Genomic DNA, 27,881 nt, shown 5'->3' with positions numbered 1-27,881 from the left:
AATAACTGTCAGTGGAAAACTAACCCAAAAAAAAGAAAAGTAGCTTTCTAGATAAGCTCACTCAGTTTGCTCCCATGCTACTTGATTCTCAGATCTGATTGAGGGAGAAGGGAATGTAGTGGGAGAGGAGGAGGAATGAGACGGTTCTTTCAGTTTCAGCATGCAGTTACTGTAGAATAAATGTGTTAACTAGACACATTCTTAGACTGATCAAAAAAGTACGTGGACATAAAAGTGGGATGTGGATTTGGATGCCTAAATTCTGTTCTGATGTCCAAAAATGTTTTTATGCTATTGTCAGAGAGAGTTGAACTTGTTCTGTGCAGACAAAAGCTTGAACTGTAAGTTCTGGGCACTGAAAATACAGAGATACCCACGCTAGTTCCCAAAGCAGTACAGCTGTAGTTGTGTGATGACTTTGCTCTGGCCTGCACTGAAAAGTCTGAGTGTTCATTCTGTCCTGTGGACTTCTAAGTAGCTTGGAAATCTGTGATGTGACCCTTTGTATGGTGAAGGCATAGTGAATGACAGTCTCCCATTCTATAAGCGTAGGTTCTTAAAGAACTGCTTCTGGTTTTTTTGCCTGCAGTGACTCCCATCTAGCCAAATAGAGGAACTGAAATTTTGCTCTCATGCTTGAAGATGCTAGATATTAAATGCTTAGCCCTAAACTCACGTTTTGGAGATGCTAATACTTAGTAGGTAACATCCATTAAGCACATCTGTAACACTGAGTTTGATACAGAAGGCAACAATGGTGGTAGCCACATCAAATGAAGAACATTGCCACAGGAAGATAAAATGCAGCAGTCATATCTGATAATTTAGTAGTCTGTGATTAAAACGTGTTAAAACTGATCTGGGAGATTAAGGGTGTTGTGTGTCCATTGGTTTCAAGGGAGAGTGCTCTAATGTCTGCTGGTGAAGGCAGCTTACTGTGAAGTAGAAGAGATTGTAAGATTTTTGGAATCAGTAGAATAGTAGAAAGCGAGATGGAAGGATGTCTTTTTAAAACAAAAAAGTGAACTTGTCATTTGTGTTTATTGTGACAGCTCATTTACTTAAATCCAGGGCTGGATTTCATGACCCAGTTCTCTTATTCTGTATCTCTTGTCTTTTGAACTGCTAAACATCTTGTATTGTATAAAAGGTTTAAATGCTTGACTAGCATTGCTCTGTGTATGAGAAGGACACCTAAATTAGTATAGTAGGTCTGGGCCTTTGAAGTCCTCTTCATCTTTGAGGTAATCTCTGAAAACTTTTGTTATGCAGCTTTTGATGTATTTTTAGCAAAAGAGATTTGTGGAGGCTTTTTGTTTGGGGTGGCTTTTTTTACGTTCTTGATTTCTGTGCTCTGTGTGGCTGTTGCACACTGAAAATGTTGCCTCATTTTTTATACTGAGTGTCGTGTGTAAGGCACGTTCCTTGTGGCTCAAGTGTGAGTTACTTCACTGTTTGTTGCTGTGCTTGCTGAGCGCTTCATATTAAAGATAATATGCATAACTTACTATTAAGTTGAAATTTGTTAATTGAGAATGTGTTCTTTCTAACAGGTTGATAAAGCCTATGACTACCTCATTCAGATCTCGTCATTCACAAGTAACATAGGCTTCACTGTTACCGTCGGCAGCAACCGTGGAATCTACCTCAGAGATCCTGCCCAGATAGCTGCACCTTCTGATCATGGGGTTGGCATAGAACCTGTCTTTCCTGAGAATACAGGTAGGAAAGAGCATTCGTATGCAGGCAGTTGGGAATAAAGTGTAATCTTCTAACAAAAAAGCCGTGGTAATGAAGAGTGATAGGAATTGTACTGTAAAAGGAATAAGCGCAATTCTAGATGTCGTGGTAAATGAAGGCATGCAAGCTGGACATGAGCAGGCAGTGTGCAGCTGCAGCCCAGAAGGCCAATCGCATCCTGGGCTGCATCAAAAGAAGCGTTGCCAGCAGGTCCAGAGAGGTGATTCTGCCACTTTACTCTGCTCTGGTGAGACCTCACCTGGAGTATTGTGTGCAGGTCTGGAGCCCTCAATATAAGAAGGATATAGACCTGATGGAGAGGGTCCAGAGGAGGGCCACAAGGATGATCAGGGGGATGGAGCACCTCTGCTACAAGGACAGGCTGAGGGAGCTGGGGTTGTTCAGCCTGGAGAAGAGGAGGCTCCGGGGAGACCTAATAGCAGCCTTCCAGTACCTGAAGGGAGCCTACAGGAAGGCTGGGGAGAACCTGTTTAGAAAGGCCTGTAGTGACAGGACGAGGGGAAATGGCTTCAAGCTGGAGGGGAACAGATTTAGATTGGAGATTAGAAGGGGGTTCTTTACTGTGAGGTTGGTGGAGCACTGGAACAGGTTGCCCAGGGAGGTGGTTGAGGCCCCATCCCTGGAGATATTCAAGGAGAGGCTCGACGAGGCCCTGGGCAACCTGGTCTAGTTGGGGGTGTCCCTGCTGACTGCGGGGAGGTCGGACTAGATGACCCTTGGAGGTCCCTTCCGGCCTGGGAAATTCTATGATTCTATGATAAACAACTTTTCCATTCTAACCCCGAACTTATAACTGCAGCGCTTTCATGTTTGTTGCTCTGTGGTTCCTCTCACTGAAAAAAAGGTATTTCTCTTTCATCTGAAGAAATCTAAAGCGAAGTTATGGGACCAGGGAAGAATATAAAATATCCCTAATGTTTCATGAAATTGTAGGACTTTAGGGGGTTTGTTGTAGACTACTCTTCTTCTTACTGTTCTAAAGATGACAGAACTTACCCAGAAATTACTTCCTCAGTTATTTAAAGACTGTAAGTTCTAGATTTGGACTTTACCTAAGTTTCTACAACCTGAGAAAAATCTTAGTTTAACAAACTAGGCTTACATTCAGTATACTAAATGGATAAATGTAAATATATCTAAAGGCAAAACAGGAATTGATACAGGTTTTAGTTACTTGCTAACAGGGTAAAAGTAACTTGTGCAAATCAAAATCAGGTTTGACATCTTTTCTCCATAAACAGCTTTTCTCTGCTTTGCTTTATTGAATACAAAGTGGAACTCACTGAGACACTGAATTACATTATAATCAAAAAATGATCCATGTGAGAGCTTGTTACTGAAAGTAATTCCTTTACTAAAACCAGTGATTCCCCAGAAGGTTAGCATGTGAAAAGAGATGAGTTTATTTAGGGGAAGAAAGGGCATGAGTTAGGACAGGTTACTGATTCAGAGTAACCTAGTTGCTTGACAGGTTACATTGCAATTGGTGCTTTTTAAATTTACTGTATGACATAAAGAAATAAAATAATTGTACAATGGACTCTTCTGCAGGAAGCAATCTGAAAACATAGTTGGACGTTTGTAGTGGATGACTGCCTTGTAGCATGATGTTGTTTCCCTAGTAGCTGTCCAGTTGTTTTTTCTGTGCTATGTCTGGTGTCTTCAACAAGACTGAGCTTGAGAACTGTAGTTAGAGGTTAAGGGAGGCTGATCTGCTCAGTCTGCCTGTTGAAGGTCTCTCTGGGCTTTTATTGCTTCTCATACACCTTTGAGGGAATTATGTCTGATAAAAGTGCTCTTTATTAACAAAGATGTAATGAACTGTCTGAAAATTAAGGTTAATTAGGACTAAGGCTAATTAGGATGGGGAAATGTGAAACAAAAATAATTTCTAAGTATCACTAATCTTTAGAGCAGGAGAAAGTTGAAATGTTAATGATTAAAAAACAGCTAGGGTTGGGTGCTTTCCTGGAAGCTGTGCTTTAATACCATCATTTTTTTAGATAGAAACTTAATTTGCAAAATCAGCTAAACAGACTGTTTGCAAAGTCGGAGTAGATTATGGTAGTAATTTTTTTAATAGACTTCACCTCTCGCTTAGGTTGCTCTATAGTGTAATTTGAGTAACCTTCACAATCTGTGCAATTGTGGTTTTGTTTTGGGTTGGTTTTTTTTTTTTATTTCTCTGCATTAGTCAAGGCTTTGTATCTACACAAGAAAGTTTATACCCACTTCCAGGCTGTGTTGTGGGTAACTGAAGTGTTACTGACTAATCTACCTTTGACTTTGTCAGATTTGACTGTTCTGGGGGTAAGGGGAGAAATCTCAAAGTTGAGTGCAACCTTTATTTTACTGCTATTCTGTTTTTCTCAAGGAAAAGAAATAATATAGAACACTGTTCTTCATGAAGAACCTGATATCCAGTGGCCTGAAGGAACTGGTTCCTATTGCATTTTATTGATGTATATATTGTATGCATTTTATTGCATTTTATTGATGTATGGCAAATACCATATTATAGTAGAATATAAGCATATATTTGTGTTGTTGAACTTTTTTTTAAAATTCGTTTCTTGACAGAAAACACTGAAAGAATATCTCTCCAGCTTCATTTAGCTTTAACTTCAAATGCACCGTGGGTCCAGTGTCCTAGTCATTTAGAGCTTATGAACCAGTGTCGACACATAAATATTCGTGTGGATCCACGTGGCCTGAGAGAAGGACTACATTATACAGAGGTACTGAAGTACTGGTGTTCTAAGCAAGATTGTGAGACCTGTCCTTTTCTTGTGGTCTCTATCAACTTTTTATAGAAGTAATTTTTAAGGAAATAAAAGCTGTGTGCTGTACAGACCAGAAGATACTGTCACGCTCCATTTCTCTATAGAGGCTGAATCCAGGGTTCAGAAACAGTTATGCCATACAGTGTTGTATAGTACATGCCAATGGGACTTTGAGTATCTGTTTAAAACATAAAAGCATGTAGAAAACATAAACTAAATAAATAATCTTACATTAAGGTTGTTTTCTCTGGGTATATTTTCACCTTTGACTGTCTGATTCAATCCTATGTTATTATAGAAGATAGAGACGTGGTTTTATGAGGTCTTAGCTATTTCTCTCTCTCTCTGTGGTGGTTTAAGAACCTTTCTAGCTTTTGTGGTGTTTCCATACAGTCTTATATGAACCCAAGATTTTGCTTTACCTTGAGGAGTTGCATGTGTATAGTGATGCAACCTATTCTCTTGTTTCCTCACCTCTATCTTGTCCCATTTTGGAAGGTGAAGGAGAAAAATGTCTGGTAATGGCTGTGTACAGCAGAAGCATTTTGCTGACTTTGAGCAGATACGTTCAAATTTATGACAAATTTAAATACAAAAGCCATTAAATTTCTCATTTTCTTTCCCAACCATCCTCTTTCACTCCTGCAGAAGAAACCCACCACCAAAAAATATTTTTCATCTAGCCTCATCCCAAACCTTATGTTAACATTGAAAAGTTTCCATTTCATTGTATGAAAGACGATGAAAACAGCTTGCTTTTTAGAAGTGACTTGTTTAAGATGCTTAAGTTGCAAGTCTTCTATGATACAACTGAGAACATTTTAGCAAACTGATGATGGAATACATTTTCAGAGATAGTATTTCAAGCTTGGCCTTGAAATTCATGGTGAATCAAACTGTATTTTTTTCAAACGTAATCCTGGAAAACAAGGATTAAAATATTTTTAATACAACAAAAAAGGTAGCTGAAATAAAATAATAAGACTGTTTGGGACAAATTCTGAGTTAAAACTAGGTTGAGCTTTTGATATAGGGGTTATCGAATTTGGGTTGAAAACCTGAAAACTTCTGGGGAAAGACTGAAATAAGTGTGAAAACTAATTTATTTTTTTTCTTGGTGAGTGTTGCTGTTTTACTATTTCTAGGGCAACAGTGGTCAAATGAAGATTTTTTTTTTTTTTTTTTTTCTCAGTGATCACTACAAAGATTCAAAATACTCTGCAACTAGTTTAAGTGTAATGTTTTTGTCTATAATTTCATTCTGACCAAAGATCTTAATTGGCTGTATTTTACTTTGTTAGGTGTGTGGATATGATACAGCAATGCCTACTGCAGGTCCAAGTAATTTTTTTTTTTTTTTTTTTTTCTCAGTGATCACTACAAAGATTCAAAATACTCTGCAACTAGTTTAAGTGTAATGTTTTTGTCTATAATTTCATTCTGACCAAAGATCTTAATTGGCTGTATTTTACTTTGTTAGGTGTGTGGATATGATACAGCAATGCCTACTGCAGGTCCTCTGTTCAGAGTTCCAATAACTGTTGTTATACCAACAAGGTCAGTAAATCCAAGCTTTATCTGTGTTTTTTAAGTTTAGTTTTCCGCACCCACTTTACTTGTAGCCATGTCTTTCACCACCTCCTTTCTCTGGGAGTTCTTGAACTTAGTACTGACATTGAAAAGGGAGCAGAGATCTGAAAGGTTCTTGCAGTAGACTTATACAGCAATGGCTTTCTTTGTAAATTTGGTCCTGGCAGCAAGAAAGCAGCATGTTCTGGTGGGTTTAGCCACAGTGGCAGCAGCATCCTGTTCCATCAGAACACTGATGACTGCTGGCGTGTTGACCAAAGTGTCGATCAATATACTCTTAAGCGTAGGTCAACTGGAGTTCTGGTTTTCATTTTTAACTGGTGCACAAGAGTACATAAAGGCAGGGGACATAATTTGGCAGGTGAACATTGGGCTAAGCTTCCATCACGACTTTAATGCAGTGAATTGAGAGTTAGTATTGTGCCTATCATTGATTTAAACATATGACTTCAGGGACATTTATAAGGAAGGAGGATTACCTTATCAAGCCTATTCAGTGGACAATCAGGCCTAGGAAAAAATATTTAACTTTTCTCTATCTCTTTCATAGAAATATTACTTCTTACATACTGTAGCTCACAGTAGGGGATGTCTACATAATGTGGTGGAGCTGATGTTTTAAATCTTTTAGATACACTCTGCTGTCAGATTCTGTACTAGTACAGAATAAATAATTGGTGCTGAGGACTAAATATCCTCCTTGTATGCTTTTTTTCCAGAATAATTTTGCATTTAAAAATACTTTTAATAAAAAAGGGGGGATTCACAGCTTGTTTGATTACTGTTTGTGTTTTCTTTTTTGACATACAGAGTAGATGAATCATCAAGCTATGACCTGACATACACAGATGTTCATTTTAAACCTGGTCAAATCCGAAGACATTTCATTGATGTTCCACAGGGAGCTACATGGGCTGGTAAGGAAAATGACCACCTTAAATAAATAAATAAAAAAAAATTGCAGCTGTCAGACTTGACAAAGCTGTTTTGAAGTCATTTTGAGTTCTGCCTGAATAAGAACTAAAGGATTTCACCCATGAGTATGAAAATATTTATTTGATTTTAAGCTCTTAGAGGAGTGATTTTGAGTTATCTCATGGCTCCTGGTATAGTAGAATCCTGATTATCAGTCCTCTAGAAATGAGCCGATACAATCTTAATTGATTGCCCATAACTGGAGGAATACCCTGTGTTTGTGGAAAAGTGTTGCTGTCTGAGGTTTTCATAGTTTTTAAGATGTATGGATGTAGTGATGAAAGACGTCTTAACTGAAGAAAATGTGATTTTCGTGATGGGCAAGTAGCTCGTAATTCTGCAAGGAGGAAAAAAAGTTGTTTCTTCTCAGCTTCCTCTGTGAAGTTATTAAATAATAACCACTTCAAGAATCTTTGATTTAGACTGAAGTTAATGATAAGACTCTTAATTTGGAATTCAGCAGCAGTCTGTCCTGTACAGATTATACATCTGTACTATCTGATTAATTTTTACCATTTAGTTGAGTCTCTCAGTAAATAAGTCTCTTACGAAAGTCTGTAGTAAGAGTTTCTCTTAACTGATCTCTGATCTGAACTAGTTTTCTTTAATCTGAAAGGGTCTTTCTAAGTAACTAACATATAAGTCTTATTCACATATGGAGCCACTTGGGGTACTGCATAACTTCTTAAAATAGAAATTACTTGTGAAACTAATGTGGTGAATCCCTGCTTTACTTCTAAAATTCTTGGCTCTTGAAACTTATTTTTTTTCTTTAATCTAGAAGTGACAGTATGTTCATGTTCAGCTGATGTGACTGCCAAGTTTGTGCTTCACGCCGTTCAACTAGTGAAACAAAAAGCATATAGAAGTCATGAGTTCTACAAATTTTCATCGTTACCAGAAAAAGGATCAGTGACTGAAGCATTTCCTGTCTTAGTAAGTTACCTTAGGGTGGTGTGGGGAAGAAAGTAATTTATCAGTGTAGTATAACAGACTCATTATGGACTTTTTTTTTATTCCAAAGAAGAATCCCAAACCCATAAAATTGTACGTTTACAGTAGTAAATGCATCTGATTTTCAGTTTTGAAAAGATCTCTTAATAGCTTGGTAGCATTTCTTGCTTATTTGTTAATCTCTTGTGTTTTCTGGACCAAGTGTAATGTCTTACTTGGTACTGTATAAACGTATACGTTTGGAGTAAACTGGACATAACAGGGTCTTTTTTTGAGCTATAGTGCATTTCTTTTTGTTTGAGATGAGTGAGGCTGGGGTGAATAGAAGGGGAAGATGGGATCTGGAGTCTAACTTTGTGCTTTTGTTACCCAGGCTGGAAAAACCATTGAATTTTGTGTTGCTCGATGGTGGGCAAGCCTTAGTGATGTTAGCATTAATTACACAATTTCTTTCCATGGTGTACTTTGTGCTACTCCTCAGCTAAATATGGTAAGTTTTCCAAAGTGTTTATTTTTAATTATTTTGAAGTCCTGTGATTTCTCAGAATAAAAAAGCTTTTCTTCATTCTTGACTGCATTTAGAAAGACTAAAAGTATCTTTATACATGAGATGTTCATGTTTTGTCTTATAAAAATATAAATAGGAGTTCAGTCCCACAGAAATGCCCATTACCATTCCTTATGATTTTTTTAATATGCATTTTCATTATAAATCAGTGAGGGGAAACAAAATAGAAAGGAAAAAAACACCAAAAAACTGCAAACCCAACACCAATGTTGGGACATACTAGAAGACTGAAATTGTAACGATACCTACACTAGCAAGTGTTTGTGTGAATAAACTTTGCTGGGACCACAGGTCTTGAACTTGAGTATCTAGACTACCGTAGCTCTGAACACCATTTTCAGAATAAAGTATCGTTAAAATTTATTTTCTATTCAGTGTTTTATTGAGATGTGCTGATTTCTTGAGATTCATTGTTTAAGGCTGTCGAAGGCACAGTGGATGGGTAGTGTCAGGATTCCTGAGGCTCCGTGATACTAAGGATTGAAAAAGTAGCTAAAAACATTAGTATCCATGATACTTACAGCACTTTTGTCTTACTCTGTTCTGTGCAACCTGACTTGGCTTGACTTTGCCTCCCTCAGGAGAGGGCTCTCTGCTCTATGCCATGATACCTATGCAAAGCAGCACCATGCTAATTTATCCTGGTTTCTCCTGGTTTTTTTCAGCTAAGGGTCAGAACAAATTGTAGCTGTCTCACAGTGAATTTGGATGTATTCAGGCTCTAAGAGCTGAATAAACTGGAGAGTGGGTGCATTGTGCTGAGGTACCGGGTCTTGAACCAGAGTAGAGCGGGAGAAAAAAAACCTGATGGTGGTGTGCACAGCAGCTCCCCCCACCCCAGTAGGGTTACATCAACTGAATAATGGAGAGTTAAAAATGAGAGAATATGAACAGTTTTGCCCTTTTTCTTGAGCACATGTAACTTTTATGGAATAAATTTTAATAGTGCTGATATACTGATGGCTTTGTCACAGAATATTGCTAGGAAAAAAAATTTTTTTCAAATTATTTTGCCTGTCGCTAGCCTGTGTAAGTAGTATTTTTCTTTTTCACAAAGTTAAACTATTCTCTAATAGTAATCATAAGCAGAAGCACAATAAAATACTTGTTTTAAGATTCTAGATGCTTGTATTTATTTAATTACACATTCAAAGGAAATAGTCACAAAAGCACAAACAAAATCCATCTCTGCCCAAAGTGTGACTCCTACAGTTTTGTACAAATTACTTAAGTTATTTAGGGGGAAAAAATATAAATAAGAGCGTAGCTGCAATTGTTAAAGTTTTGCAAGTCCTGATATATCTGCTGCTGTAAAATAAAGATAAGCTTGTGACACTTTCTAAATCATGTGGTATTATGTCTTATAGTATAGATAAATATAGCTTGCGTTGCATTTTTGATGGACAAATCATGTGGCCTACATCTGATGTTATAAGATCACAGAAGCATAACTGTTATATACTCTTTCTTTAGCATGCTTCAGAAGGCATCGTACGATTTGATGTTCAGTCCCTGTTGAAGTATGAAGATATTGCTCCATGCATAAATCTGAAAAGCTGGGTTCAAACGCTCAGGTAGAGTTTCTGAGAAACTATTAGGAAAGTGGGAAAACTATACGTTTGTAGTTAAAATAGTAATAATTTAACAGTGAAGTTTAGGTTAACGATATTCTTGTCAAATTTTAAGTAGGTTTGGAAGCATCGATTAATAAAATATCTTAGCATCCTCTTTTTTGGTTCCTTTTAACTTTGACAAAAGTTCAGAATTATGATGACTTTTTAAATACAAATTATTTTCCTTAAGCAAATATTTTTAAAAAATTTACAAAAGTATTCAATTGCTTCTGAAGGAGAGACTCAGAGGTAAAAGGCATTTTAAAGAAACGAATTGTAGAGTTATTTGGTGCTTCTGTTTGTTGTTTTGAGGTTTTTTTAAGCTTCTGATCCTGCTCAATTTTGAGCCAGGAAGACTGTCTTCTCTCTCTTGCTTGATTGGAATTGTTTTTAATCTGGTATAGAATTTTGTTGTGGAAGGTTGTGTTTGTCTTGTTGTCAGTTTGACACATACTGATTTGGGGGAAAAGCTTTGTGAGAAAATTCCTAATCAATGCAGCAATTACTAAAGTTGGTCACTTAGGAGGAAAAAGGAATGCCGTACAGTTTAAGCAGTACTTTTAAGAATTGGGCCAGACAATTTCACAGTGGTCAGTAATCCAAAGTTTTCCACTATTTAGGCTTCTCAGTAGAAACCTTGGGCTCTGACTTTGAGCTTTTGGGTGCTTGTAGCTGGAATTGAGGTTTCTAGGAGTTTATTGTTTAATGAACATGTCACCTAATGTTAGATTCAGAAATACCTGATTTGATATGCCTTAAGTGAGGAAATAAAACAATCCCCTAATATCTTTGCTTCATTCCTGGTTTGTAAAATGGAGATGCTCTTATCTCCTTGTCATATTTGAGGCACTCATTTGACAGTAAACAAAATGCAGTTAAATAAACTAATGAGAAATATTTATTTAAATTAAGGCACAAATAATGTGTCTTGAATGGAGTAATAAGTCATAACACAGGGAAAAATGTACTGAATGGCTTCTCATTTGGTTTCTTGAGTTTCAAATGTTTGGAGGCAGGGTGAGTATTAGGGTGGCGTATCGTGTGGTATTACTTGATTCTTAAGTCTTTTGTCAGCAGTCTGTCTGGTGTCTGCCAGACTAGGAAACCTGGGTAAAATGGACCTGTGGTCTGACCCAGCACAGATATTTTGCTGGGTGACTAGTCTGTGCCCTTGGTGATGAAAGAGGTGACAGAATCTTATACAAAAATTTTGGTCACGTAATTAAAGACTGTCAGAATGAATGAATGAAATGTAAATGATACCAGGCCACCCTTATTCTGCTATTTATTTCTGAAACTCTGATTTTCCTACATCATTATCATTTAGCCTTATAGTCTTTAATGCTTAAGGTCTAAAGTGTTTGTGCTGCTCCGAACAATAGCTTGTCCTAACTGTCTCTGAGTTAACATACACTACCAGTGTCAGAGTAGTAACACAGAACCTGGTCTAGTGGAAGGTGTCCCTGCCCATGGTGGGGTAGTTGGAACTAGGTATCTTTAAGGTTCCTTCCAACTCAAACCATTCTATGATTCTATGTTAATGTGCACTATCTATATTGTGTATATTAACATTTTGTGTTACTACTTTGAGTTCTGTAAGGCCTCTTACAGATTCTCTCCTGATACAACCTTCTATAACAAGCAATTATCAACTACTTATTCTGTCCTCTAATGGCTGCTCCATTAATCTTTCAATCTATGAACAGAAGTGCTGATTGCAGCATAGATACTAGAAATGTAAAGTCATCTGTGGGGGTTTTTTTGTTTTGTTTTTTTTTTTTTTAATCCTGCAGGCTGTTGGGTTTCCCATTTTTTATGTGTGTGGGTATTTTCATGGCCTTTTAATTTTGTGCATTTAGATGTGCTTGCTAAATTCTGGTGGCTTCTTTTCTTTGCAAGTGTCTGTAGTGTCACTAAGCCTTGTTTTTTAAACTGACGTTCACTTCAAATGAGGAATTTATGCTGCCCGGATAGTTACAATATTTTAAGAGATGTTATTGCATGTGCTGAATTCAGTTTTGTTTCAGAATATGCTTCTGTTTAAGCAAGACAAATTTTGATAGAGGATCCATGTTTCTTAAGAGTATCTTCTGTTGTTTTCTGTTGTTTAACTTCAGACCAGTGAGTGCAAAAATAAAACCTTTGGGCTCCAGAGACATTTTACCAAATAATCGTCAACTATATGAGATGATTTTGACCTATAACTTCCATCAGGTAAGTGTTATGGGTGTTTGGGTTTCTAAAAATTAATTCAAAAGTACAGTATGTTTTTTTAAAACTGGATTTTAACTTCAGTTTTCTGTCAGAAACCAGGTCTAGTTCATATCTAGACTCTATTGGGTCAAAATTCTGATTTAGTTCTCTTCAGGAGCTGCTGTTGCTTGAAATGGGCTTTGGTTCAGGTATCCTTTGGAAAATATATGTAAGGATTGTACTTTTTTTTATTATTCAATAGTGGATTAAATGTTTTGACCTTTCTTTTAATAGCCTAAGAGTGGAGAAGTAACTCCAAGCTGTCCACTTCTTTGTGAATTGTTGTACGAATCTGAATTTGATAGTCAACTGTGGATTATTTTTGACCAGAACAAAAGACAAATGGGTTCAGGAGATGCCTATCCACACCAGGTACAGAGTCATGTATTTATTTTACCTTCTGTTTTCTGCACAGGGTGAACGTTTTCATTCTTTTTCACCTCTCGGGCTTGCTGTTAGCTTCTAACATTTCCTGCTCCTAACATTTCCTGATGCATAGGTATTATGTTCTTATGTCTTCACAAGGAGACAGAGTAAGTGGTGTGATATATATGTATGAAAAAAGTAATGACAGGTTTGTTTTAATGAAACAGAACATTATCTTTTGTTTCCCTTCCAAGGAAGGAGAAAGAGTTACGATGTGTTTTATTTCTACAAAAAGCTGTTAACTTCTTTTGATTTTGACTAGTGCTTTACAAGAAGAGATTTCAAGTTCTTGTTGTCTTTGGGTTTTTTACAAAGATAATACCTTGAACTTTTCTACTTAAAGTGGAAACAATCCATTATTTTCTCTGTAGTCTGATTTGTTCCCTGATAGATCAGAGGCTTCTGTATACACGAAGGCTGTCTTCTGTGCTGTCCATGTCTTCAAACAGCCTTTTAAATGCTGTAGCTTGGTTTACTTCCTGTTGCTGTCTTTCAAAGAGAGTTTTTTGCACAAGGCTTGTAGATACTGTACCCTCGGTGGGAAGAATCTTTCTGCTAGAACAAATGGTGTGTCTGGATCATGCCAGGGGAAAAGGGGGGATAAAAAAAGGAAAAAGAGCATAAGAGAAACATTTCCTGTACTTTTAAGTTTTGAAACTTTTACCAATCCAAAATAAAATTACAGTTGAACTTCATCAGTGTAATGTTTATTTTGATAGATTGATCATGCTGGAAGTATACAAATGATCAGCTTTAAAGCGTGTCTTTGAATCTTATAGATGAATTTCAGAAATTTAAATTCAGAAATTCCTTAACCTGTATTTTTAAGGTGCTATAAAATCTGAAAATCACCAAAGTGTAGTCTGTTACTTACACCTGGTGGACCACCGCACTATAAATGTCTGGTGTTGTGTATCACAGAACAATTCTAAAGCAATTCAGAATTATTTGATCCAGGAAGAAATAGCATCAGGAAATATGACTCCCTAAACAAGGAGAGGAAGATTCTGGGAACAGCATAGTTCTAGTTATTGACCCTTTCTATTAGGGCTGCCTTTTATATTAAAACAGCAGCAGGAGAAAGGAGACTTAGCATGCTACTGCTCAAAATGCCCACGTGATGCCCTTTTAAGTTGATAGAAATGAAAGAATGTTTTCAAAAGTAAAAATTTGAGTCTGGTTTTTTTTTGTTTGGGTTAGGGGAGGGATTGCAGATACTTATTTTTTTTTAGTAAATGGAGATGATGTTATCTGCATATTCCTAACTGAATATAAAAGCTCCGGGGAAGAGTCTGTCAGCTCTTAAAATTGCAGCCTTAAATCTCACAGGAATGCTGGGTCCCTCAGTATGAAAGCTGGTAGAATGTTTGAGAGAGCAGATGTCCTGTGATCTAAACCCCAAAGCATTCAGAGTTACATAGTAAAGCCAAAGTGTATAAGGGCAAACCTGCTAGAGGTTTTGAACTGAAAGTTTAGCAAGAATTCTCATTATTATTTGAGCAGTTAATACAGTGATAGAATTTGAACAAGTGATGTCAGTCTATTTTGTGATCTGAAAACTTAATCTTTTTTCTGTCACTCCGAAATGTATTTTGGCTGCTGTCAAGTTTTAAAAGCACTCTGTTTTCAGGAGATTGCAGTACTAAGCAATCTAGCATATTTTAGATGGCTATATGGATCAAGAACAACATGACAGTCTTATTTCTGGATTTCTTTGTGAATGGTGGTATTTAATCTTGACATTTATGAGAGCTTCTTTCTTTCAGTATTCTGTGAAACTGGAAAAAGGAGATTACACTATTCGGTTACAAATTCGTCACGAACAGAACAGTGAGCTGGATCGCATCAAAGACCTTCCATTTATTGTTTCTCACAGGTTGTCTAGTACCTTGAGCTTAGATATTTATGAAAACCATAGCCTTGCTCTCTTAGGGAAGAAGAAATCCAACAGTTTGACATTACCACCAAAGCACAGTCAGCCATTCTTTGTTACGTCTCTGCCTGATGACAAGTAAGTTACTGAAGTCCTGTTTTTCTCATATACTCCTAACTAAGCTGCCTCTGCACCTAACGAAAATGATACTTTGATAGAGGCTTGGTAATTCCTCTTGTGTTGCTCTTTCACTGTTTGAATTCTTTATTGTAGTCCCTGTGGAATATTAATGAATCTGGTTTTCACACTGAATTTTCTTTGTTTGAATAGAATCCCTAAAGGAGCAGGACCAGGATGTTATCTTGCAGGAGCTCTTACACTGTCTAAAACAGAACTTGGAAAGAAAGCTGTGAGTATTTGAAATGGATGACGGCTTCTCTTTCTGAAACTTCTGAAGCGAGTAAATGGCATGCCAGGAAGTGCTGTCTTTCATGCTTTCAGTACTTTAAAAGAGCAATAGGTTTAGTAATATAAGATGTTTTAGAAGCAGTTGTTTCACCATAAGCTCAGAGTAACTTCTAAGCAGTTCTATTTTTATTTTCATCTTATAATTTCAACTTTAATTACATCTTCTAAATCTTGAATTCTGATTCTTTCGCTCTGAATCCTTGTGTTTCTAGAAGCAACTGCTTTTTTGTTGGTGTGGAGCCTTTAAAAGTGATTTTATGTAGCTGCATAGCTTAGTATAATTTTTGAATGAAAAATACATGCATATATGTTTTGTGCATGTTGGTTTCTGATAAACATCTCTACTCTTCCTTGCATGCATATGATTTTCAGCAAAAATATGTGTTTTCTTAACACTTACGTGTTACTGTTAGAAAGTAGTAGGAATTTGGCTGACTCAAATGCATAAGCAGATATTCTTACCTGCTGCAGATGGATGTTTTCAACCACTAATATGACTGCATGCTCCAACAGAGTGATGTAAGATTTCTATATGTGATGCTAGAAGAAAAGCTGTAAGGGTTTTTTGCTCATAATGCAGTATCCTGTAAAAATAGTTTCTAACTTTTATGAATCTGTAGTGCAACAGTGATTATGGTAACCAGATCATTCTTGTGTGTATCTGGTGCTAAGGTACTTAGAAGATTCCGTTTGCTATTTTTAAATGGAAGGCAAAGCTGAGAATAAATTTGAATTAATCCCAGTGATTGTTAGTGTTTAGAGGTGGTTCATCTACGTCCATATATATCAATAGATGTGGCTGAACAACACGTATAACACAAGAGTATGTTTTAATAGAAAATAAGTTTCTGTGAGTAGATGGGTATATACCTTTAGATCTTATTGAGTAGAAAAGTTTAGTTCATTCAGTCTAATTTGGTTGTAGGTAGTGCTTTTGGGGCAGACTGCATGTAGCTTCAGGTTAATTAATGTCTCTCAGGAAAATCTATGTATCGATGAGGGAAAACCCAGTAACTAAGAACTCCAAAATACTTAGCATTTTATTTCTTTGTGATTCCTGCAATGTTGCAAGTACACTATCATGAAATCCATGGTAAAACCATTACAGTAGTGTAGTATAGTTTCAATTCCTTGAACTATTTAGTTTAATTCTTGTCTATCTTATTTTAAAAACCACACTAAGTGGTTACATACAGTGATTTCTGGGATGGGAAGTAGGAGGTAGGTAGGTATTGCCTGTCAAATTTAATGTGATGAAGAATGCTTAAGAGCTTACCTGGAGAGAAATTCTAGCTGAGGTGTCTCTCATGTCATAGTCTAAGGCATTACTGTTCTGGTCATATTTCACTGGAAAAAGGATGGTATCAAATAGCATTGGATACTTTCTGCTGCCTTTAGTGAACCTGAGTATGTATCAGGAGGCAAAAAAGGACTAGGCAGCAAAGCTGTATCTAGGTCAGCACATGGGTGCGATGTGAGGGGAAAATGTATCTAATTTCTGTACATTTATTATGAAACAGAACAATGCAACTAAAGAGTCAAAGTCTAAAATCTACACTTTTGAGGCTGTATTTCTGTAATTTATTAATTTAAGCTAAGTGGTTAACAACACTTGCTTGTCTTACAGGAATAACGGACTGTATATGCAATACTGCATTGTTTTATTCATTTTAAAAACCTGAAAGAGCATGCTTTAAGAGCATGTTTTATCATAGATGTGACGCTCTAAAAGTTTAAAAATCTGTAGGTTGAAAGTATAACCATAATTGTACAGAGAAGGTGTCTCCATCCTGTGTGGTGTGTGCATGTTTTCTTACGGTATGTTATTCTAACTCCCAGGGGCAGTCTGCAGCAAAGCGACAAGGAAAATTTAAAAAGGTACTGAATGTTAGTTTTTGAAAAAGATATACTTAAGTCTTTTTGCATATGACTTAAAGAATTTGTCTACCAGTATTGGTTTTTAATTTGTCTCCTTCATCTACCTCCTTAGTCCTGAGTTATTTACTTCAGCACCTTAAGTATGTCTACTGGTAGAATGACAAAACACTACTGTAATAAGAGCTGAGAGGCACCTGAGTGTCTGGATGCTTCTGCAATAAATGCTGTAAAAATGCATGTGGTCGTTAGTGGTCTGTAATTTTTCTTTTTATGAAATACTTGGAAATCTTCAGTGTTTGTGGTCAAGATTTTCTGTGGCAAATGTTTCTGCCTATTCTATTCTATCTGCAAATTGAGAACTGAATATGAACCTAGCACTTTGACGTAGAATTGAATATCTAACTGGGTAGCATGACTACTGAATTGAGAGCTGGCTTCATTACAGTTGTAAAAAACATACTGTAGCAAGCAGTTTTTTCTTAGGTGGAATGGACTTGATTGAAAAGTATCTCACTTCATTATTCTACTCAAATATAACATGTTACAGGCTAGGGTTTATACAGTGATGTAGCAAGCAGTAGAATTTGCTGAAAGAATTTTGGAGCATGTATAAGATATTTTGAGTAGGGACTGAGTGATTTATAACAGTGTTTAGTATTGTCCTTTCTCATATTTTTACATTAGGTAGTACCATATTCTGCCAGCAGGCAGAGACTGAAACAGTCTTTATAAAAAAAAAAAAAAGCCAGAAAACTGTTTGAATAGGCTATCTTTATAAGGCTACCAGTGGGCTTTTTTTTTCTTGCTTTGTTCTTAAGTTATAAGGCTATTTACATTCTTCTGTTTTCAACGTGCTGTGTCCTGGAGTGACATGCAAATTAGTCGAGATTCTTGTCAGAAATAATGCATGAGAATTACGAGTAACACTGTTTATTGCCATAATCTGTTATTTTCTTAACAGTGAGCTAGTGACTGAGCCTTCCGATTTGCTTGGGTCTTGGTGTAGTAACTGGGAATGTGATTAAGCTTTACAAGAAGGATTTTAATGTGGATTGCTACAATTTTATTTTCATTTTGCATCTGAAAATTATGCAGATCACTCTTAGAAGGATGATTTAAAATCCCATGTGAATGTGTGGCTTCATGATGAATAGGGTATAAAATCTTCACTAAGTGAATCTCTTAACAAGGGAGTTAAACTCTAATCATAATTTAATTTGCATTAAAAAAAACAGATCCAGGAGGTTGCATGTTGTGTTTTTTGTTTTTAGAACAGAGTTCAGATCTGAGCAGTATACCCACCCAAGCCAAAATAAAAACTCTCCTCCTTGATTCTTCCACCTGTTATTCATAAGGCATCAGTGTATGAGCAGCAAATAAATAAAATAGTGTATTTTAGACCATTGGTCCATAAAAGCTTCATTAATGAATCTATTTTTCTGAGAATGCAAATCTGAGGGTTTCCTAGTTTACAAGTTATGAATATTTTTCTGCCCTGTTATAAGTTTACATGTGGTTAAGATGTTTTCCAGCATGGAAAACATGTTTATATATTTCTTTTGTGGCCCAGTCCGTCAAATAGGTGTGTGTAGATATTTTCATATTTTTCACTGACAAGCCCAGGCCCTCTTGTAGGATTAGGAGTGTTAATTTAAAAGTGCCGGTTTTATTGTATGTGTGTTTTTTGCTCTGATGCTGGTGACTAGTCAGTGGAAAGCCTTTTTTTGTTTGTTTAATTTTTTGTTTGCTTTGCTGAGGAGGGAGGGAGGGAACTTGTTAGCTTGCACTTACGTGCATAACACTACCAGAAATCCAGGGTGGGCATTTCTGGTTGTTTGACAGTATTTTTATTTTCACAGAATGGCAGAGGCTGGAAGGGACCTCTGCACGTAATCTGGTCTAACCCCACTGTTTCAGCAGAGCCTTCCAGAGCTAGTTTTTCAGGTCCATACCCCAACAGGGGTTTTTTTTTGGGGGGGGTGTTTTTTGTTTGTTTGTTTTGTTTTGTGGGGTTTTTTTGTTTTTGTTGTTTGTTTGGTTTTTTAAGATCTCTAAGGGTGGAGACTACATAAGCTCTTTGGGTAACTTGTACACCCACTGCAAACCCCATTGTGAAAAAATAATTCCTGATGTCCAGAGGGAACCTCCTGTGTTTCTGTTTGTGGTCATTGCCTCTTACTCTTGTCACTGTGCACCACTAAAAAGAACCTGGATTTCTCTTTATACCCTCCTTACAGGTATTCACACAGATTGATGAGAATCCCCCTCCACCCCCAAAATGCCTTTTTTTCTCTAGGCTGAAAAGTCCCAGCTTCCTCAGCCTTTCCGCATAGGAGAGATGCTCCAGTCCATTATGTTTGTGGACCTTCACTAGACTCTCTCTAGTATGTCAGTGTCTCTCTTGTACTGGGGAGCCCAGAACTGGACACAGTACTCCAGGTGTAGCCTCACCAGTGCAGAGTAGGGGCAAAAGATCACCTCCCTTGACCTGCTGGTTGTATGTGTAATGCGGCCCAGGATGCCATTAGTCCTGTTTGTGGCAAAGGCATGTTGCTGGCTTACATTCAAGTTGGTATCCACCAGGATCCCCAGCTCCTTTCCTGCCAAGCTGCTTTCCAGCGAAGTGGCCCCCAGCACGTACTGGTGCATGAGTTTATTCTACCCCTTGTTGAGCTTCATGAGGTTCCTGACAGCCCATTTCTGCAGTTTCTGGATGGCAGCACAAACATCTGCTGTATAAGCCGCCACTTCCAGTTTGGTGTCATCCCCAAACTGGCTGAGGGTGCACTCTGCCCCATCATCTAGATCATTAATGAAGATGTTGTTGAACAGGATTGGATCCAGTATTGATCCATGCCCAGCTCCTTTCCTGCCAAGCTGCTTTCCAGCGAAGTGGCCCCCAGCACGTACTGGTGCATGAGTTTATTCTACCCCTTGTTGAGCTTCATGAGGTTCCTGACAGCCCATTTCTGCAGTTTCTGGATGGCAGCACAAACATCTGCTGTATAAGCCGCCACTTCCAGTTTGGTGTCATCCCCAAACTGGCTGAGGGTGCAATTTTGATAGATTGATCATGCTGGAAGTATACAAATGATCAGCTTTAAAGCGTGTCTTTGAATCTTATAGATGAATTTCAGAAATTTAAATTCAGAAATTCCTTAACCTGTATTTTTAAGGTGCTATAAAATCTGAAAATCACCAAAGTGTAGTCTGTTACTTACACCTGGTGGACCACCGCACTATAAATGTCTGGTGTTGTGTATCACAGAACAATTCTAAAGCAATTCAGAATTATTTGATCCAGGAAGAAATAGCATCAGGAAATATGACTCCCTAAACAAGGAGAGGAAGATTCTGGGAACAGCATAGTTCTAGTTATTGACCCTTTCTATTAGGGCTGCCTTTTATATTAAAACAGCAGCAGGAGAAAGGAGACTTAGCATGCTACTGCTCAAAATGCCCACGTGATGCCCTTTTAAGTTGATAGAAATGAAAGAATGTTTTCAAAAGTAAAAATTTGAGTCTGGTTTTTTTTTGTTTGGGTTAGGGGAGGGATTGCAGATACTTATTTTTTTTTAGTAAATGGAGATGATGTTATCTGCATATTCCTAACTGAATATAAAAGCTCCGGGGAAGAGTCTGTCAGCTCTTAAAATTGCAGCCTTAAATCTCACAGGAATGCTGGGTCCCTCAGTATGAAAGCTGGTAGAATGTTTGAGAGAGCAGATGTCCTGTGATCTAAACCCCAAAGCATTCAGAGTTACATAGTAAAGCCAAAGTGTATAAGGGCAAACCTGCTAGAGGTTTTGAACTGAAAGTTTAGCAAGAATTCTCATTATTATTTGAGCAGTTAATACAGTGATAGAATTTGAACAAGTGATGTCAGTCTATTTTGTGATCTGAAAACTTAATCTTTTTTCTGTCACTCCGAAATGTATTTTGGCTGCTGTCAAGTTTTAAAAGCACTCTGTTTTCAGGAGATTGCAGTACTAAGCAATCTAGCATATTTTAGATGGCTATATGGATCAAGAACAACATGACAGTCTTATTTCTGGATTTCTTTGTGAATGGTGGTATTTAATCTTGACATTTATGAGAGCTTCTTTCTTTCAGTATTCTGTGAAACTGGAAAAAGGAGATTACACTATTCGGTTACAAATTCGTCACGAACAGAACAGTGAGCTGGATCGCATCAAAGACCTTCCATTTATTGTTTCTCACAGGTTGTCTAGTACCTTGAGCTTAGATATTTATGAAAACCATAGCCTTGCTCTCTTAGGGAAGAAGAAATCCAACAGTTTGACATTACCACCAAAGCACAGTCAGCCATTCTTTGTTACGTCTCTGCCTGATGACAAGTAAGTTACTGAAGTCCTGTTTTTCTCATATACTCCTAACTAAGCTGCCTCTGCACCTAACGAAAATGATACTTTGATAGAGGCTTGGTAATTCCTCTTGTGTTGCTCTTTCACTGTTTGAATTCTTTATTGTAGTCCCTGTGGAATATTAATGAATCTGGTTTTCACACTGAATTTTCTTTGTTTGAATAGAATCCCTAAAGGAGCAGGACCAGGATGTTATCTTGCAGGAGCTCTTACACTGTCTAAAACAGAACTTGGAAAGAAAGCTGTGAGTATTTGAAATGGATGACGGCTTCTCTTTCTGAAACTTCTGAAGCGAGTAAATGGCATGCCAGGAAGTGCTGTCTTTCATGCTTTCAGTACTTTAAAAGAGCAATAGGTTTAGTAATATAAGATGTTTTAGAAGCAGTTGTTTCACCATAAGCTCAGAGTAACTTCTAAGCAGTTCTATTTTTATTTTCATCTTATAATTTCAACTTTAATTACATCTTCTAAATCTTGAATTCTGATTCTTTCGCTCTGAATCCTTGTGTTTCTAGAAGCAACTGCTTTTTTGTTGGTGTGGAGCCTTTAAAAGTGATTTTATGTAGCTGCATAGCTTAGTATAATTTTTGAATGAAAAATACATGCATATATGTTTTGTGCATGTTGGTTTCTGATAAACATCTCTACTCTTCCTTGCATGCATATGATTTTCAGCAAAAATATGTGTTTTCTTAACACTTACGTGTTACTGTTAGAAAGTAGTAGGAATTTGGCTGACTCAAATGCATAAGCAGATATTCTTACCTGCTGCAGATGGATGTTTTCAACCACTAATATGACTGCATGCTCCAACAGAGTGATGTAAGATTTCTATATGTGATGCTAGAAGAAAAGCTGTAAGGGTTTTTTGCTCATAATGCAGTATCCTGTAAAAATAGTTTCTAACTTTTATGAATCTGTAGTGCAACAGTGATTATGGTAACCAGATCATTCTTGTGTGTATCTGGTGCTAAGGTACTTAGAAGATTCCGTTTGCTATTTTTAAATGGAAGGCAAAGCTGAGAATAAATTTGAATTAATCCCAGTGATTGTTAGTGTTTAGAGGTGGTTCATCTACGTCCATATATATCAATAGATGTGGCTGAACAACACGTATAACACAAGAGTATGTTTTAATAGAAAATAAGTTTCTGTGAGTAGATGGGTATATACCTTTAGATCTTATTGAGTAGAAAAGTTTAGTTCATTCAGTCTAATTTGGTTGTAGGTAGTGCTTTTGGGGCAGACTGCATGTAGCTTCAGGTTAATTAATGTCTCTCAGGAAAATCTATGTATCGATGAGGGAAAACCCAGTAACTAAGAACTCCAAAATACTTAGCATTTTATTTCTTTGTGATTCCTGCAATGTTGCAAGTACACTATCATGAAATCCATGGTAAAACCATTACAGTAGTGTAGTATAGTTTCAATTCCTTGAACTATTTAGTTTAATTCTTGTCTATCTTATTTTAAAAACCACACTAAGTGGTTACATACAGTGATTTCTGGGATGGGAAGTAGGAGGTAGGTAGGTATTGCCTGTCAAATTTAATGTGATGAAGAATGCTTAAGAGCTTACCTGGAGAGAAATTCTAGCTGAGGTGTCTCTCATGTCATAGTCTAAGGCATTACTGTTCTGGTCATATTTCACTGGAAAAAGGATGGTATCAAATAGCATTGGATACTTTCTGCTGCCTTTAGTGAACCTGAGTATGTATCAGGAGGCAAAAAAGGACTAGGCAGCAAAGCTGTATCTAGGTCAGCACATGGGTGCGATGTGAGGGGAAAATGTATCTAATTTCTGTACATTTATTATGAAACAGAACAATGCAACTAAAGAGTCAAAGTCTAAAATCTACACTTTTGAGGCTGTATTTCTGTAATTTATTAATTTAAGCTAAGTGGTTAACAACACTTGCTTGTCTTACAGGAATAACGGACTGTATATGCAATACTGCATTGTTTTATTCATTTTAAAAACCTGAAAGAGCATGCTTTAAGAGCATGTTTTATCATAGATGTGACGCTCTAAAAGTTTAAAAATCTGTAGGTTGAAAGTATAACCATAATTGTACAGAGAAGGTGTCTCCATCCTGTGTGGTGTGTGCATGTTTTCTTACGGTATGTTATTCTAACTCCCAGGGGCAGTCTGCAGCAAAGCGACAAGGAAAATTTAAAAAGGTACTGAATGTTAGTTTTTGAAAAAGATATACTTAAGTCTTTTTGCATATGACTTAAAGAATTTGTCTACCAGTATTGGTTTTTAATTTGTCTCCTTCATCTACCTCCTTAGTCCTGAGTTATTTACTTCAGCACCTTAAGTATGTCTACTGGTAGAATGACAAAACACTACTGTAATAAGAGCTGAGAGGCACCTGAGTGTCTGGATGCTTCTGCAATAAATGCTGTAAAAATGCATGTGGTCGTTAGTGGTCTGTAATTTTTCTTTTTATGAAATACTTGGAAATCTTCAGTGTTTGTGGTCAAGATTTTCTGTGGCAAATGTTTCTGCCTATTCTATTCTATCTGCAAATTGAGAACTGAATATGAACCTAGCACTTTGACGTAGAATTGAATATCTAACTGGGTAGCATGACTACTGAATTGAGAGCTGGCTTCATTACAGTTGTAAAAAACATACTGTAGCAAGCAGTTTTTTCTTAGGTGGAATGGACTTGATTGAAAAGTATCTCACTTCATTATTCTACTCAAATATAACATGTTACAGGCTAGGGTTTATACAGTGATGTAGCAAGCAGTAGAATTTGCTGAAAGAATTTTGGAGCATGTATAAGATATTTTGAGTAGGGACTGAGTGATTTATAACAGTGTTTAGTATTGTCCTTTCTCATATTTTTACATTAGGTAGTACCATATTCTGCCAGCAGGCAGAGACTGAAACAGTCTTTATAAAAAAAAAAAAAAGCCAGAAAACTGTTTGAATAGGCTATCTTTATAAGGCTACCAGTGGGCTTTTTTTTTCTTGCTTTGTTCTTAAGTTATAAGGCTATTTACATTCTTCTGTTTTCAACGTGCTGTGTCCTGGAGTGACATGCAAATTAGTCGAGATTCTTGTCAGAAATAATGCATGAGAATTACGAGTAACACTGTTTATTGCCATAATCTGTTATTTTCTTAACAGTGAGCTAGTGACTGAGCCTTCCGATTTGCTTGGGTCTTGGTGTAGTAACTGGGAATGTGATTAAGCTTTACAAGAAGGATTTTAATGTGGATTGCTACAATTTTATTTTCATTTTGCATCTGAAAATTATGCAGATCACTCTTAGAAGGATGATTTAAAATCCCATGTGAATGTGTGGCTTCATGATGAATAGGGTATAAAATCTTCACTAAGTGAATCTCTTAACAAGGGAGTTAAACTCTAATCATAATTTAATTTGCATTAAAAAAAACAGATCCAGGAGGTTGCATGTTGTGTTTTTTGTTTTTAGAACAGAGTTCAGATCTGAGCAGTATACCCACCCAAGCCAAAATAAAAACTCTCCTCCTTGATTCTTCCACCTGTTATTCATAAGGCATCAGTGTATGAGCAGCAAATAAATAAAATAGTGTATTTTAGACCATTGGTCCATAAAAGCTTCATTAATGAATCTATTTTTCTGAGAATGCAAATCTGAGGGTTTCCTAGTTTACAAGTTATGAATATTTTTCTGCCCTGTTATAAGTTTACATGTGGTTAAGATGTTTTCCAGCATGGAAAACATGTTTATATATTTCTTTTGTGGCCCAGTCCGTCAAATAGGTGTGTGTAGATATTTTCATATTTTTCACTGACAAGCCCAGGCCCTCTTGTAGGATTAGGAGTGTTAATTTAAAAGTGCCGGTTTTATTGTATGTGTGTTTTTTGCTCTGATGCTGGTGACTAGTCAGTGGAAAGCCTTTTTTTGTTTGTTTAATTTTTTGTTTGCTTTGCTGAGGAGGGAGGGAGGGAACTTGTTAGCTTGCACTTACGTGCATAACACTACCAGAAATCCAGGGTGGGCATTTCTGGTTGTTTGACAGTATTTTTATTTTCACAGAATGGCAGAGGCTGGAAGGGACCTCTGCACGTAATCTGGTCTAACCCCACTGTTTCAGCAGAGCCTTCCAGAGCTAGTTTTTCAGGTCCATACCCCAACAGGGGTTTTTTTTTGGGGGGGGTGTTTTTTGTTTGTTTGTTTTGTTTTGTGGGGTTTTTTTGTTTTTGTTGTTTGTTTGGTTTTTTAAGATCTCTAAGGGTGGAGACTACATAAGCTCTTTGGGTAACTTGTACACCCACTGCAAACCCCATTGTGAAAAAATAATTCCTGATGTCCAGAGGGAACCTCCTGTGTTTCTGTTTGTGGTCATTGCCTCTTACTCTTGTCACTGTGCACCACTAAAAAGAACCTGGATTTCTCTTTATACCCTCCTTACAGGTATTCACACAGATTGATGAGAATCCCCCTCCACCCCCAAAATGCCTTTTTTTCTCTAGGCTGAAAAGTCCCAGCTTCCTCAGCCTTTCCGCATAGGAGAGATGCTCCAGTCCATTATGTTTGTGGACCTTCACTAGACTCTCTCTAGTATGTCAGTGTCTCTCTTGTACTGGGGAGCCCAGAACTGGACACAGTACTCCAGGTGTAGCCTCACCAGTGCAGAGTAGGGGCAAAAGATCACCTCCCTTGACCTGCTGGTTGTATGTGTAATGCGGCCCAGGATGCCATTAGTCCTGTTTGTGGCAAAGGCATGTTGCTGGCTTACATTCAAGTTGGTATCCACCAGGATCCCCAGCTCCTTTCCTGCCAAGCTGCTTTCCAGCGAAGTGGCCCCCAGCACGTACTGGTGCATGAGTTTATTCTACCCCTTGTTGAGCTTCATGAGGTTCCTGACAGCCCATTTCTGCAGTTTCTGGATGGCAGCACAAACATCTGCTGTATAAGCCGCCACTTCCAGTTTGGTGTCATCCCCAAACTGGCTGAGGGTGCACTCTGCCCCATCATCTAGATCATTAATGAAGATGTTGTTGAACAGGATTGGATCCAGTATTGATCCATGGGGGTACACTGCTAGTTACTGGCCTCCAACTGTGTGCTCCTGATCACCACCCTCTGGGCCCAGTCATTCAGCAGGCCTCAATCCACCTGGCTGCTCATCCAGCCCACACTTCAACAGCTTCTCTGTTTTGCATGAAAGCAGTTGGAGGTTAGGCCAGGAAACAGCGGCCTACTTTCCCAAGGAAGAGAGCTAATTATTTTATAACTGGACAAAAATGTCATAGGGATCTTGCAATAGAATAAGCAGGTGTCTTTGTTTTGCTAGACACATACAGCAGAATCGTATGCCTAATCCAAAATTTTCTGCTCGAAGAGCTATTCTGAGGAACTTAATTTTAGCTATAAAAACCCAAAACAAACGCCAAAACAGCCCTTGGTCATGGGTTTTTATCTGGACTTAAAAAGCCTTTGTCTCTGACTACTAAAGCTGTGATATGTACGAAGTTCAGAATTCAGTGATGTTTTTCCTTTGAACTGATCCCCCCTGAAGCAGAGAGTGCCCTCCTGTCATGGCTCAGGAAGCTGATAGAACCTTGGAGTTGCCCTTGGTCTCTAACGGGGAGGCACGTGCCAAACAACCATGTGGAAAACCAAATTGGTTTTAGGTACCTTTCTTTTTTCACAAACAAACTTCTGTAACACAGTTACAATCTGATTATTTTTTTTTTCCCTTATATCCAAGTTTTGTACTGAACATGGTTAGAATGAAAACAGATTATTGACTTTTTCTGGTCTGTAAGAAGCATTTTTTGTCGCTTTATGTAATGCAGTGTTTGAACAGCACTATGTAACAACGAGCTAAGGGATAGAAAATTTCTACATTTTTCTCCCTACTTTGCCATCTTTTCCTTCAATTTGAAGCAAGAAGTGCATTATACAGATATTGATAAGTACTAGTGGAAGAGTAAAAAATACTATTGTGAAGTCAAACATAAAAGGATTACTTTGAGCGTTAGGACACTGTCACTGTTTAATCATGAGGCCTTTAAAACCAGGGTGAAGTACATGTTGAACTTCGTTTTGTGTATGCTTGGCTGGTCACTTCAAGAAAATTTCAATTAAATAAGAGTATTGCTGTAAAAATAAGCAATGTTGTACAAATTATATGCATCTTAAAGTTGATATGAATTCCATATGCACATTCAACTGTGTGTGTATGCAGATGTCCCATGTGTATTTATTAAATGGAAAACGAGACCAGGGATGTGTTCCTTCAAGGAGCTTTTTCCTGTGTTTAGTTTTGCTGTGAATGCTTTAAAGTTCAAATGGCAATAGCTCATATGTCTTTTCCACTTAAAGTACCAGATGTTGAATCATC

At 37.3% G+C, this 27,881-nt stretch overlaps 1 protein-coding gene across 1 annotated transcript in view; it reads left to right on the top strand.

Annotated features, from left to right (window-relative positions):
* Window positions 1-27,881, top strand: part of TPP2 (tripeptidyl peptidase II) — a 61,384-nt gene that overhangs the window by 18,290 nt on the left and 15,213 nt on the right. The window contains exons 13-24 of the mRNA XM_014944151.1: window positions 1,554-1,722; window positions 4,342-4,499; window positions 6,025-6,101; window positions 6,945-7,051; window positions 7,891-8,045; window positions 8,437-8,553; window positions 10,105-10,205; window positions 12,362-12,458; window positions 12,732-12,869; window positions 14,690-14,934; window positions 15,127-15,205; window positions 17,104-17,142. Coding sequence (XP_014799637.1) covers window positions 1,554-1,722; window positions 4,342-4,499; window positions 6,025-6,101; window positions 6,945-7,051; window positions 7,891-8,045; window positions 8,437-8,553; window positions 10,105-10,205; window positions 12,362-12,458; window positions 12,732-12,869; window positions 14,690-14,934; window positions 15,127-15,205; window positions 17,104-17,142 — 1,482 coding nt within the window. The remainder of the gene's footprint in view (window positions 1-1,553; window positions 1,723-4,341; window positions 4,500-6,024; window positions 6,102-6,944; window positions 7,052-7,890; window positions 8,046-8,436; window positions 8,554-10,104; window positions 10,206-12,361; window positions 12,459-12,731; window positions 12,870-14,689; window positions 14,935-15,126; window positions 15,206-17,103; window positions 17,143-27,881) is intronic.

The sequence above is a fragment of the Calidris pugnax genome, unplaced genomic scaffold, assembly GCF_001431845.1.
Source record: "Calidris pugnax isolate Ruff unplaced genomic scaffold, ASM143184v1 scaffold69, whole genome shotgun sequence".
NCBI classification, from domain to species: domain Eukaryota; kingdom Metazoa; phylum Chordata; class Aves; order Charadriiformes; family Scolopacidae; genus Calidris; species Calidris pugnax.
Note: the sequence above shows the minus strand (reverse complement) of the source record. Positions and strands in the feature narration are given on the sequence as shown.